The sequence below is a fragment of the Microcaecilia unicolor genome, chromosome 3 (genome assembly GCF_901765095.1).
Source record: "Microcaecilia unicolor chromosome 3, aMicUni1.1, whole genome shotgun sequence".
Lineage (NCBI taxonomy): Eukaryota > Metazoa > Chordata > Amphibia > Gymnophiona > Siphonopidae > Microcaecilia > Microcaecilia unicolor.
The window spans coordinates 13,648,741-13,662,805 of record NC_044033.1 but is presented as its reverse complement, the minus strand read 5'-3'; the positions used below and the strand labels follow the sequence as shown (position 1 = coordinate 13,662,805).

Here is a 14,065-nt window from a genome sequence, read left to right as displayed (position 1 = left end):
TTCCAGACACCCCTCCTGAAACATCCCCTTTGCTCTCCTATGCCAGACACCCCTCCCAAAGCCTCTCCCAATTCCAAACCCCAAAGCCCTCCCCAAACCCCCATCCCCAGTGGCCCCCCCCCAGGCCTACCTGATACAATCCATACCCTCTGATATTCAAAAGCATTTAACCAGCCAGGATTGGCACCTGGCCAGTTAAATTCACCATAACCGCCATGACTTGCTGAAAATTTGCAGTTAGTAGCTAGCCAATTATATCACATGATATAACCGGCTAGCCACAAATTCAGCATATTAAAGTCAGTGGATATTTCTTGCCTGTTGGATTCTGACATATCCCTCATCTATGTAATTAGAATTAAATCAGCAGGGGTATAGTATACTCCAGTGTGTGTTTTCTAGCAAAAAAAGGTGCCGGTACTCAAATGCTAGGTCACCCTTCAGGGGTGGGGTGATCACTGAAGGACCCACTCCACAATAGCCAGGCCTCTGCAACCAGTCATAGAATCTATGACAAGGCAGAATTGGCATGCAAGGCCTGAGCTCTTTCATTAAATCTTGGGGTCCATGGGTCAATTTTAGCGACAATGGAAAAAGTGCCGGTACTCAGTACCCCCAAGTACCCCCTCAAAAAAAGCCCTGGTATACTCTATCAAAGGTTCTCCGAGGACAAGTAGACAATATAATTCTCATATGTGGGTGATGTCATCCACAAAGCCCGGTGCATAAACACTGCCTAGCATAGTATTAAGGTAGTGCCCCCACCCGCCTAACTTGTGAGCCTGACTTCATCCATGATGAAGAAGGGTCACATTTGTTAGGCGTTCTCTTCAGCTCATTGTTGTTGTTCATTTTTCAGGTGCCTTCCCTTGTGGGATTTTTTTTTTGTCCTCTTGCTTTCTTCTTTTACAAGGTTACTCCTTCCCATGCTTTTATTAGAGCTTTTATCCCCACTTTTAAGTTTCGTTTATTTTTAGGCCTGAGTACCAGCCAGTAGTACGATCAATATTTTTTTCAGGTGAACTTGCCCATTATTTCCCTCACAACTGGGCCATTTGATTTTGCTTCAGCCATTTTCCCTTCCATGTATCTAAGGTTCCCTGTGCCTTTAAGCGATGTACCCAGTGCAATCGGACCATCTCTGGGGCTGACACCCATTCCTTGTGTATCCAGTGTTTGAGGCCAGATTGTAACCATCTAAACTGTGTTGTTTGTGTATACAGAAAGAACCCAGACCAGAGAGGCTCAAAAAGAGATTTTTGGAGCCAGGATCAAGTCGTGGACGTTGGCATCGGTCTTGATGTTTGCACTGGCATCAGAAGTGTCAATCCCAATGGCTACCAGACCTGTGTCTAACACTGGGAGTGGCCCAAGACTGGTCAGCATCAGACCCAACACCGAGAAGGCGTGAAGACTTGACGTTGTTCTAATTGGTGCTGAGAGACTTCAATGCCAGCATCAGGTGAAAGCCAAGAAGCACAAGCATAAGTCTCCCTCAAAACACGGTGCCTGGACCCAGTCTCTGCCACAGCACTGACGATTCTGCAAGCTGTCTCCGAACAGGCACCCCAACCTTTACTGATGATACCCATGATGAATGGATCTGGGCCATACTCCAAGAGCACTTGGTGGGGCTTCTTCAAGCACAGAGTCCTTTGGCATCGGGGGCGTTTCTACCAGCTATGATTCTACCTCTGCCTGCCTCACAGGACCCTCAGCTTGTAGCATGGTCACTGACACCTGTGCCACATGGGGTATCGTCACTGAAACCTGCCGATGTGGGTACCCCCTCAACATCTGTGGAGGAAGCTTTGCCAAAGTCTAAGGGTGAACCTGCATCACAAGACTATTCCAGGTATGGACATGGTTCCACTTGTCCAAAGCAAGCGCGGGCTCAGCCCTCCCATGCGGCGTATTTTGCCAATTCTGATTTGGCCTGTTCATGGGAGTTTTATGATGATCCATGGTACTTCTTGGAGAAGTCCTAGGTAAAAAAAAAAAAACACAGTAGATGACGGCAGAAAAAGACCTACACGGTCCATCCAGTCTGCCCAACAAGATAAATTCATATGTGCTACTTTTTTATTTGTACTGTCCTCTTCAGTGCACAGACCGTATAAGTCTGGCCAGCCCTATCCCCGCCTCCCAACCACCAGCTCTGGCACAGACCATATAAGTCTGCCCAGCACTATCCTCACCTCCCACCACCGGCTCTGGCACAGACCGTATAAGTCTGCCCAGCACTAGTCCCGCCTCCCAACCACCAGCCCCGGCACAGACCGTATAAGTCTGCCCAGCACTAGTCCCGCCTCCCAACCACCAGCCCCGGCACAGACCGTATAAGTCTGCCCAGCACTAGCCCCGCCTCCCAACCACCAGCTCTGCCACCCACTCTAGGCTAAGCTCCTAAGGATCCCTTCCTTCTGCACAGGATTCCTTTATGTTTATCCCACGCATGTTTGAATTCTGTTACCGTTTTCCTCCCCACCACCTCCCGCGGGAGGGCATTCCAAGTATCCACCACCCTCTACGTGAAAAAATACTTCCTGACATTCTTCTTGAGTCTGCCCCCCTTCAATCTCATTTCATGCCTTCTCGTTCTACCGCCTTCCCATCTCCGGAAAAGGTTTGTTTGCGGATTAATACCTTTCAAATATTTGAACGTCTGTATCATATCACCCCTGTTTCTCCTTTCCTCCAGGATATACATGTTCAGGTCCGCAAGTCTCTCCTCATATATCTTGTAATGCAAATCCCATATCATCCTCGTAGCTTTTCTTTGCACCGCTTCAATTCTTTTTACATCCTTAGCAAAATACGGCCTCCAAAACTGAACACAATACTCCAGGAGGGGCCTCACCAACAACTTGTACAGGGGCATCAACACCTCTTTTCTTCTGCTGGTCACACCTCTCTCTATACAGCCTAGTAACCTTCTAGCTACGGCCACCGCCTTGTCACACTGTTTCATCGCCTTCAGATCCTCAGATCCATCTTCTCCTGAAGAGAGATGTAAATCTCCACCTAAGAGTCTCTCCTTCCCTGCTTTTATTAAGGAGATAGTGGCTACGCTCTCTATTAAGTTTGAGATGGAGGACGAGCCCAGGGCTAAGATGTTCGAGGTTCTGGACTATGACTCTTTTGTATGTCAAAGAAATAAGATGGGAGAGTTAGAATATATTGCACTAAATGAAAAATTAGATATAATAGGCATCTCTGAGACCTGGTGGAAGGAGGATAACCAGTGGGACACTGTCATACCAGGGTACAAATTATATCGTAGTGATAGGGTGGATCGAATTGGTGGAGGGGTAGCATTGTATATTAACGAGAGCCTTGAATCAAATAGATTGAAAATTCTGCAGGAAACAAAACACTTCTTGGAATCACTATGGATTGAAATTCCATGTGTAAAGGGGAAAAGGATAGTGATAGGAGTGTACTATCGTCCTCCTGGCCAGGATGAACAGATGCAGAAATGTTAAAGGAAATTAGGGACGCAAACAAACTGGGCAACACAATAATAAAGGGTGATTTCAATTACCCAGATATAGACTGGGTAAATGTAACATCGGGGCACACTAGGGAGATAAAATTCCTTGATGAAATCAAGGACTGCTTTATGGAGCAGCTGGTACAGGAGCCGATGAGAGAAGGAAAAAATCTAGACCTAGTCCTTAGTGGAGCGCATGATCTGGTGCGGGAGGTAATGATGCTGGGGCCGCTTGATAACAGTGATCATAATATGATCAGATTTGATATTAGCTTTGAAGTAAGTATACATAGGAAATCAAATACGTTAGCATTTAACTTTAAAAAAGGAGACTATGATAAAATGAGAAGAACGGTGAAAAAAAACTTGAGTGGCTGCGAGGGTCAAAACTTTACATCAGGTGTAGAAGCTGTTCAAAAACACCATCCTGGAAGCCCAGGCCAAATATATTCTGCTTATTAAAAAAGGAGGATGGAAGACCAAACGACAGCCGGCATGGTTAAAAAGTGAGGTGAAGGAAGCTATTAGAGCTAAAAGAAAATCCTTCAGAAAATGGAAGAAGTAACTGACTGAAAATAATAAGAAACAGCATAAGGAATGTCAAGTCAAATGCAAAGTTGCTAGGCTGTATAGAGAGAGGTGTGACCAGCAGACGAAAGGAGGTGTTGATGCCCCTGTATAAGTCGTTGGTGAGGCCCCACCTGGAGTATTGTGTTCAGTTTTGGAGGCCATTTTGAATGTTAGGTATTATTAGGAAAGGAATGGAAAACAAAAATGAGGATGTTATAATGCCTTTATATCGCTCCATGGTGCGACCGTACCTCGAATATTGTGTTCAATTCTGGTCACCGCATCTCAAAAAAGATATAGTGGAATTAGAAAAGGTACAGTGAAGGGTGACAAAAATGATAAAGGGGATAGGACGACTTCCCTATAAGGAATGGCTAAAGCTAGATGCTGTTCAAAAATACCATCCTGGAAGCCCAGGCCAAATATATTCTGCGTATTAAAAAAGGAGGACGGAAGACCAAACGACAGCCGGCATGGTTAAAAAGTGAGGTGAAGGAAGCTATTAGAGCTAAAAGAAAATCCTTCAGAAAATGGAAGAAGTAACTGACTGAAAATAAGAAACAGCATAAGGAATGTCAAGTCAAATGCAAAGTTGCTAGGCTGTATAGAGGGAGGTGTGACCAGCAGAAGAAAGGAGGTGTTGATGCAGGGCCGTGCCTAGGGTCTCTGGCGCCCCCCTGCAGACTATCAGTTGGCGCCCCCCCCCCCCCCCCCCCGTGAAAATGATCGCTCACCACTTGCCACACTTGACAGGAACTGTCAGCAATATTCTTAGAAACAAATTGCTATACATTGCAAAATAAGATAGCAGATGTAAATTCTCAAAGTGGACATATTCCAAACGCTAAAATGAAAATAAAATGATTTTTTTTACCTTTGTTGTCTGGTGACTTTCTTTTTCCGATCATGCTGGCCCAGTATCTGAGTTCCAGGGCTTCCTTTCCATTTATTTCTTTACTTTCCTCCTTTCTTCTTCATTTCTTGCTCTATATCCATTTCCAGCTATTTCTTCTCTCTCCCTGGGTCCTGCCCTCCCATCCATGTCCATTCTTGTCCCTCTCTGCCCTTCCCTCCTCCATCCATAGCCAGCAATCCTCCTCTCCCCTCCCCTCCATTTCCAGCAATTTGTCCTCTCCCTGGGCCCCCATGTCCATCCTTGTCCCTCTCTGCCCTTCCCTCCTCCATCCATAGCCAGCAATCCTCCTCTCTCCCCTCCCCTCCATTTTCAGCAAATTGTCCTCTTCCTGGGCCCCCATGTCCATCCTTGTCCCTCTCTGCGCTTCCCTCCTCCTCCATCCATAGCCAGCAATCCTCCTCCCCTCCATTTCCAGCAATTTGTCCTCTCCCTGGGCCCCCATGTCCATCCTTGTCCCTCTCTGCCCTTCCCTCCTCCTCCATCCATAGCCAGCAATCCTCCTCCCCTCCATTTCCAGCAATTTGTCCTCTCCCTGGGCCCCCATGTCCATCCTTGTCCCTCTCTGCCCTTCCCTCCTCCATCCATAGCCAGCAATCCTCCTCTCTCCCCTCCCCTCCATTTCCAGCAATTTGTCCTCTCCCTGGGCCCCCATGTCCATCCTTGTCCCTCTCTGCGCTTCCCTCCTCCTCCATCCATCGCCAGCAATCCTCCTCCCCTCCATTTCCAGCAATTTGTCCTCTCCCTGGGCCCCCATGTCCATCCTTGTCCCTCTCTGCCCTTCCCTCCTCCATCCATAGCCAGCAATCCTCCTCTCTCCCCTCCCCTCCATTTCCAGCAATTTGTCCTCTCCCTGGGCCCCCATGTCCATCCTTGTTCCTCTCTGCCCTTCCCTGCTGCATCCATAGCTAGCAATCCTCCTCTCTCCCCTCCCCTTCCAGCAATTTGTCCTCTCCCTGGGCCCTGCTGCTGCCCTCCCATCCATGCCTCTCTGCCCTCCCATCCATGCCTGTCAGCAATTCTCTCCCCTGCTCTGCCCTCTCCCCTCCTGTCCAGTGATTTCTTCTCTCTCCCTGCCCTGCATCCATACATGGCCAACAATTCTCCTCTCCCCTGCCCTCCCCCCTACATGTGGCAGGCTGCAGCGTTTTTGCGAGGCAGCTCTGGCTCTCCCTCCTTCCTTCCTTGGTTCCCGCTCTGGCTCCCCGATCAGCAGCCCCCCCCCCCCCGCGTGTTTTAACCTTTACGCGATGTCAATCAATGAAGAACGCACACCAGACTCGTTTCCAGCTTCTCTCTTCACACAGTGTCCCGCCCTCGCGGGAACCGGAAATGCATCATCGCTGACGCTGAAGGCGGGACACTGTGTGAAGAGAGAAGCTGGAAACGAGTCTGGTGTGCGTTCTTCATTGATTGACATCGCGTAAAGGTTAAAACACGGGGGGGGGGGGGCTGCTGATCGGGGAGCCAGAGCGTGAACTAAGGAAGGAAGGAGGGAGAGCTAGAGCTGCCTCGCAAAAGCGCTACGCTTGTGAGGGCAGCAGGGACGTCCGAATTCGACGATTGGGCTGGGGGGCGAGGGTAAGCACCGCGGCGGCGCCCTCCAGAGGTGGGCGCCCCCCTGCGGCGCTTACCTCGCTTACCGCATCGGCACGGCCCTGTGTTGATGCCCCTGTATAAGTCATTGGTGAGGCCCCACCTGGAGTATTGTGTTCAGTTTTGGAAGCAGTTTTGAATGTTAGGTATTATTAGGAAAGGAATGGAAAACAAAAATGAGGATGTTATAATGCCTTTGTATCACTTCATGGTGCGACCGTACCTCGAATATTGTGTTCAATTCTGGTCGCCGCATCTCAAAAAAGATATAGTGGAATTAGAAAAGGTACAGTGAAGGGCGACGAAAATGATAAAGGGCATGGGACGACTTCCCTATAAATAATGGCTAAAGCGGCTAGGGCCCTTCAGCTTAGAGAAAAGGCGGCTAAGAGGAGATATGATAGAGGTCTATAAAATAATGCGTGAACGGGTAGATGTGAAGCGTCTGTTTACGCTTTCCAAAAATACTAGGACTAGGGGGCATGCGATGAAGCTACACTGTAGTAAATTTAAAATGAATTGGAGAAACTTTTTCTTCACTCAATGTGTAATTAAACTCTGGAATTCGTTGCCAGAGAATGTGGTAAAGGCGGTTAGCTTAGCGGAGTTTAAAAAAGGTTTGGCCGGCTTCCCAAAGAAAAAGTCCATAGAGTATTATTTAATTGACTTGGGGAAAATCCACTATTCCTGGGATAAGCAGTATAGAATGTTTTGTACTTTTTTTGGGATCTTGCCAGGTATTTGTGACCTGGATTGGCCACTGTTGGAAACAGGATGCTGGGCTTGATGGACCTTTGGTCTCTCCCACTATGGAAATACTTATGTACTTATGTAAGGCATACTATGCTGGGCAGTGTTACGCACCAGGCTCCATGGATGGTGTCACCCACATGTGAGAATAATTGGCCTGCTATCCTTGGACACAGGTAAGTAACTTCACTTTTTTTCTCGTTCTGTGGCCTTTCAATGTCTAGTCATATGTATTTTGTCTTTGTTTGATTGTTTTATGAAGATAACATATGGTGTTATTACTATGAACCCTAGTTGCAAGCTTTCAGTCCTTATGTATTACCCTGGGTAGTGCTCAGTTTATACAGGAGGTTATCTTCTAATTCTTTCATCTTCCTCTTATTAAATGTTACATCTTCTATAAGTTTGATTCGTTCTGACTCAAGCTCCTATTAATTAGAAACAAAGAAATAATATAAACATTAAATACCATCAGGACAGCATTCAAAGCAAATTACAGTTCAAATCCTGCTGCTGCTCCTTGTGATTTTGTGCTAATTAATTACTCCTCCATTACCTCAGGTAGAACCTTAGATGATAAGCTCTTTGGGGACAGGGAAATACCTAGTGTACCTGAATGTGTCTCACCTTGAGCTACTAATGAAAAAAGTGTGAGCCAAATCCAAATTATTATTAATAATAATAATAATAACAATAACACTAAAGGTAGCCTGAGTTAGGAGCAGAGCAAAGTTGGCCCTAAATATTATCCAGATAGTGGCAATATTCAGGTCTAAACTACATGGACAATGCTGACACAGTCACTGTATTAAACCAGGAGGTAACTGAACAAAAAAATCCCACGGAACGAGCAAAAGTGCACAAGGCAGTGGAAACTGAGGAAGACTAGACAAAACTCAGAAACAATACAATTAAAATTTTATCGCTTAAAATACATATAAAGATAACATAAATGCTCAAAAAAAGCAATAAAACAAGATAAATATGCTAAAAGTCCAGTGACGTCTACTGACATGACATCGTGTTTCTGAGCAGAGCGATTCAGCCCTTAATGTTTTTGTAAAAACATTTGTATTTTTGATACCACTGTTCTTCACATTGTGCATTAGTACACACATGCACAGTCTTCCTCCGTTCCCATTGCCTTGTGTACAGTCACTGTATTACACATATATTCAGCGCTGCCATGTATTTGGATAAAGGCACTGGATTAGGTTAAATGCCAGTGTTTAACGCAATCCGGTGTCCATGCCAGCTGTTAAGGAATTCATTATATCATTATTTGAGGGCCTATGCACGAACACATGTGGTAGAAATATTTAGCGTGCTAGTTGATGCATAAATGATGCTATACATGCTAACTACCAGCTTCTGAAATCCCCCATGCTAGCCAGCCTTGATGCAAGAGCTAGCATTGGGAAAGTCTTCTCTAAATGGAAATTCCAATACCCCAACCTTACCATCATCCCAATGCTAGCAAAATCCCTAAAAGAAACAACTATATAAGCGGTCTTTATCCTAATGACCCAATGAAGTCTAAAGAATCATCTCTGAGGCATTCTTCTTGCTCTTGACTTCTCTTTCCTGAAGTGTGAAAGCTCTCCCAGCAGCCAACCCCAGACCCTCTATTCTGGAGGTCTCAGGAGGAACTGAATAGCCATCTTGCCATCCGCTGAGGGGCCCTTTTACTAGCGGAATTAGTGCATGCGAAATGTTATGTATCCTATTTTATATCCATGGGCTACATTGCACTTAGTGCAGGCTAATGTGCTAAGCTTTAGTAAAAGGGCCCCTAAATTAAGAGAGAAGCTACTGTTAATATATGGCCTGGCTTTAAGGCTACCAATGGAATACTGATGGCCAAAGCTATGCAGCCTAGAACAACTGAAAAAGTACTGAGTAGGCCAAACAATAAGTAAGTGATTTAATATTTGAGAATCTGCAAAAAAAGCAGGTCTGAACAATGGGTCCTGACACAAATTGGTACAATTTTTAAATCAAATACAGCACCTGTAATGAAAGAATGATGGATCAGATCAGATGAATAAAATGAAGCTTATTACTTTTGTAAAAAAAAACGATACAGAAGTCATACAGAGTTCATAAGATGGTGTGAAAGGTATTGCGACAGGGAGCTGTGAAACTGTTATCTCAGCGCTTCCCAAAACATGCTGATAAGACCGCATGGGAAAGTCTCATGGGAAAGTATCATCTCAGAAATTGAGAGCTAGGTATCCCACCATTTACTTCTATGGAGAGGTTAGGGTATAAAAGAGGGGAGATTTTTGCCTTAGTAGAGATCTCCTCTCCAACGCTTCTGTCAGACGGTGGAGCCCTGTCCGGTTGTACCCAGAATCTGTCTGCTGAATGTACCTGATTAAAGTCTGATGTACAAATAAAATCCTTATTCGAAATGATGATTTGTGGGCTTAACTTAATGATGAAAGGCTGTAAGTATAAATGCTTTTGTTGCATCCAGCAGCTATCTCTCACTGCATTGTATAACTTGTAATCTGGTTCCAGTTTGTCATAAGGCTGGTACCTTTTCCTTAGCTCTAGTGTCTCTCTCAGTGGCAATTCCTCTTAGAACTTCACAACCCCCCTGATTACCCCAGTACTAGTGCTATTTAGGGATGGAGTCAGATTAAGGTCACCCTAGCCTTCTTGGGGGGGCTTGGGACCCCTAATTTCTCAACATTGGTGACCCAGCGTTCTATTTAAACACGCCATGAGAATTTTTGTCAAAGTGGGGATTGATTCTAGCTCTTGACTAAAATTCTGTCACTGTCTTTCAATATTCTGTTCTGTTTTTTCTCACCCTCTTTTCTTTCTCCTATCCTGTCCCTCTCTTTGATTTGCGTGATGTGCGCAAGACTGTGCTTGTTGTGTGAATGGTGCATAACACCGAATCCAGGCGACTGCGATTTGGGGTTTGCCGTCAGTTTATTTCAATGTTCAAAATCTTTGGATTGGTCTTTATGCTAGCATTCTCGCTTAACAATCCTTAGAGATTGCGCATTTTCTGTTTCACATCCCACCCTGGGTCCTGTCTTAATCCCTCCTTTTCAAATCCCTGTCCCCTTGTTCTCACTGTGTATTCTGTTCTTTCTTCTTCTGTCGATCTTACTTTCCTCCCCAATCCCTTTTCCTGTTCTCCTTCATCCTAACTTCTTCTGCCTACCTCTTCCTATTAGTCCCCTGGGGCTATTCCTGCTCTTCTCTTTTCTGTACAGTTTCTTTGATGTTCCCGTCTCGGGGGAATTTTCTTTACTCTAGGAGAACAGCACGCTTTCAGATTGCTCTCCTCTAAAATCCTTCTGGTTTCTCTGCTCCTAGTAACCACTTTTCTTTTTCCTTCTCAGTCCCATGTGCTGTAAGGGTTGATTCTCTTTCCGGAACAAAGCTTATTACATTACTATTAAATATATACTCCCTCTTGGGCTTCGACTCTGCCTTTATAAATCCATTTAAATTTGCCCGAAGAGCTGTAAGTTCTAAACCCCTTTTTCTCACATTTTTTAAATATCCTTATTCAGGCTTCCGAAACTGCCATTTCTTTCGGTAGCTTTAGAGGTTTTCTCTAACAAGTGCTGTAGTTCACTATCTCAAGGACATGAGAATCTGGGAAGCTTGCCCACTTTAGCTGCCTTATCAGTCCAGCACTGCTTTGGCAGAGGAGGCTCTACAGTTCACTTTTAAAAGCTCAGAAAGTGATTTTTTTCCTCTCCCTTTTCCGTTCGTTTTTTTGTCCCTGTTCTATGCTGAAGTGGTACAAGTTAAACAGTCATTTACACAGGTATTTCTTAGACTTTTTTTTGCTTTGTTTGTCTTGCATGATTGCTTTTGTACTGCTTGCCCTAGCTGTTTCGCTCTACCACCTTCAAGCTTTCTTTTCATAGTTTGCTGTGTGGCAGCCTTAGTATACACGGTAAAGATAAGGTGCCTTACCCGAAGAGCTTACATGTTTTTTTCCTCCTTTTAAAACAATTTTTTTGCTTGCTACTTCTGGATTAGGTTTCAGAAGTTCTTTCTAGGGACATGCCATATTTCTTATTTCTTTTTTCCCTTTATTTCAAAAAAAATTTTTTTTTAATTTCCTCTACTAGTGTCATGCAATTAGCTTTGATACCGATGTCTGGGACTCACATCCATCGAAGGGGATCCTTCAATGGATGACGGTATCCCAATTAGTAGGAGCAGACTTCCATTCCATTTTCGGAGTGGCCTGCGGTTTCGGCATTATTGCCCACCTATGGGTTACCTGTATAGATGATCGCTGTGGCAATACAGGGACGCCTAAGACATTAGTTGAGATTGTATACAGGTTGACTAGGGCATTCAATATTTTTGAACGGCTAGTTGTAACAGAGAAAATTCATAGTCTTTCAATGTTTTAGTTGGGTTAGTGGCAACAGAGAAAATTCCTCACCATAAAATTTTCAGTGTTTTGTTGTAAACGAGAAATATTCCAAACCACTGTAGGTCCATTGGAGGGGTTAGTGGTAAAAGAGAAGATTCCTAATCTGCGGAAATCCATTGGACCGCTGCTCTTCAACTCATAGGACCTTATTCGCTGGTTTTTTTGAGTTCTTTTTGGGAGTGTTTGCAATGTCCCTTCTTGGGGGCTCTATCATGGGTTTATACTCATGGCTGATAGCCGGGACAGTTGTTAGCAGACAAGATAGTTTGGGATTACTCTTGTTTTTAGAAGCACACTCTGGGGAGTAGTTTTTATTAATTTGGGATAGAGTAGTATAAATATATAATAGCTGACACTAAGTATTTATTTACTTTTGTACTGTCTCTCTAGGCATATTTCTGTTTGCAGTTTTTGTCTTGCTTTCTCCTAATGTCACTTGCGGTCAAAGCGTCGAGCTTTCCGCCAATTAGTAATTTTTATTTTGGGTCCCTATGTTGGAGTACATTAGCAGATGCGTGAGTATGATTGTGTTATGTCTTTGCATGTTCTACTATCAGGATAATGATTGCATGTTTTTGTAACCTATTAGCACATTATCATTTCTAGGTCTCCTTATTATCCCTGAAGCTGCCTTTTGAACCACTAATCTTGTACCAAGTTCTAGGTCCGGTCAATATATATTACTAATCTAGTTCATTTTTCTATAGCATGTTACAGGTCTGAAGCTTATTTGTAGACCACTTGCTCACTAGGTCCCGTTATTATACATATTGGGTGATGTTGTTCACTGCCCATTATATCATATCTTCCTCTCCGCACCCAACACCAGATACTGGTGATCTGACATCTATTCAGATCTCTGGTAAGGACTTTCCGTCCGAAACAAACCTTTCTATTTTGCGGTTGACCTCCCTATGCCACCGAGAGTTCGGAAGGGCATGGTGATCCCGCCAACTGTTCTCTTTCTCAATTGATTTTCTGCGCTGGAGATTACATTGCACGAAGCGTGAGTATATTTTCATTTATTGTATGTGTTACTATTAAGCTTGCCGTTATATACTTTCATGGCATGTTGGATTAGCTCTAATTTAAATGTTTTATTTTACCAAATTTAGAATTAAGATTTTGTCCTCAATACACAGGGACGCCTCTGTATGTGGGACAATGACTTTGTATGTGTATGAACGTGGTTTTTCTTTTCTGTCTGTGTGCTATGACTTGTAATTGGCTACTGGAATATTTATTTTTATGTTTTTTGTTTTGAAACCCTAAACAATTCCTTAACCGTGCACATTTCCGATGATTGGTTTTAAACTATATTTAACTTTAAGTTTTCCACGTATCAGGATTAGGTTACAGTTTTAATTTTACGTCTATATGTTCCTGTGTGTCCTGTGATAAATGGCATAAACTAAACCAGCTAGTTATTAAGGAATCATCTCTTTAGTTTTAAATTTGTGCTTTAAGGTTACTCTGCGAGATTGCCTATCAACTGCAGTGGTAGTAAATCTCAAAGGAGTGTTTTTTTTTCCCAGGATTGTATATTATTTCATTTAAGCAATGTTTGTTTGATTCGTGACATGATGTTAAATATCTGATTGTTTTTGATTTCTGGTAAATTGCTTTCATTAGAAATGCAAGCACTTTTTAGTTTTAATTTTATAGGTGTGCGTCCGTGTATGTGATCTTTGAAAATTGCATAATTGTTTCAGATATTTACTATGAAAGGTTCTATATTATGTGCCATCTAAAACACTGTTTCTTTGTGACGTTGTTTAAAATAACTAGTGCTGATGTTCACTTCCTGGCTCTTTATTAGGGAAGTGTTCTGTAATAATGAATTAACTGTTTTAATTTTTCTTTTCACGTCTTATCTACTACTTTCAAACTTCCTTCCCTGCCTCTTAAAGATTTATAGTTTTAAGATATATTATTGTATAGAATTCCAGCATTTTTGGTTCTCAAATGGCACAGTTAAATTTCGTTTCTGGATTCCATAATACTACGGTGCCTTATTATCTATGCAATAGGGTTCGGAGATTAACCCTTACATAACATAATTAACTAGTAAATCTGAACTAAAGAAATTCAGGTTACTATTATTTCAGAGCTATGTTCAGATAAGACTAACTACAATTGCCAATTTCCTCTTCATTGAGAACCGTATCTCTGGAAACAGATAAAGGAATAACCTCCTTTTCCTCTTTTTCCTCTCCTGAAGTATTAAACTTAAACTTACAGTTTTTGTCTGATGTATAGACCTATTTTCAGTCACCATAATATCCACTGCTTGCAGTGAGCAGTAAACTTAAATTAGACACAG

General features: G+C 43.4%; 1 protein-coding gene across 1 annotated transcript in view; it reads right to left on the bottom strand.

Annotated features, from left to right (window-relative positions):
• The window catches only part of DNAH8 (dynein axonemal heavy chain 8), a 1,267,128-nt gene that overhangs the window by 170,318 nt on the left and 1,082,745 nt on the right, over window positions 1-14,065 (bottom strand). Inside the window, 1 exon segment of the mRNA XM_030199255.1 lies at window positions 7,645-7,750. Coding sequence (XP_030055115.1) covers window positions 7,645-7,750 — 106 coding nt within the window.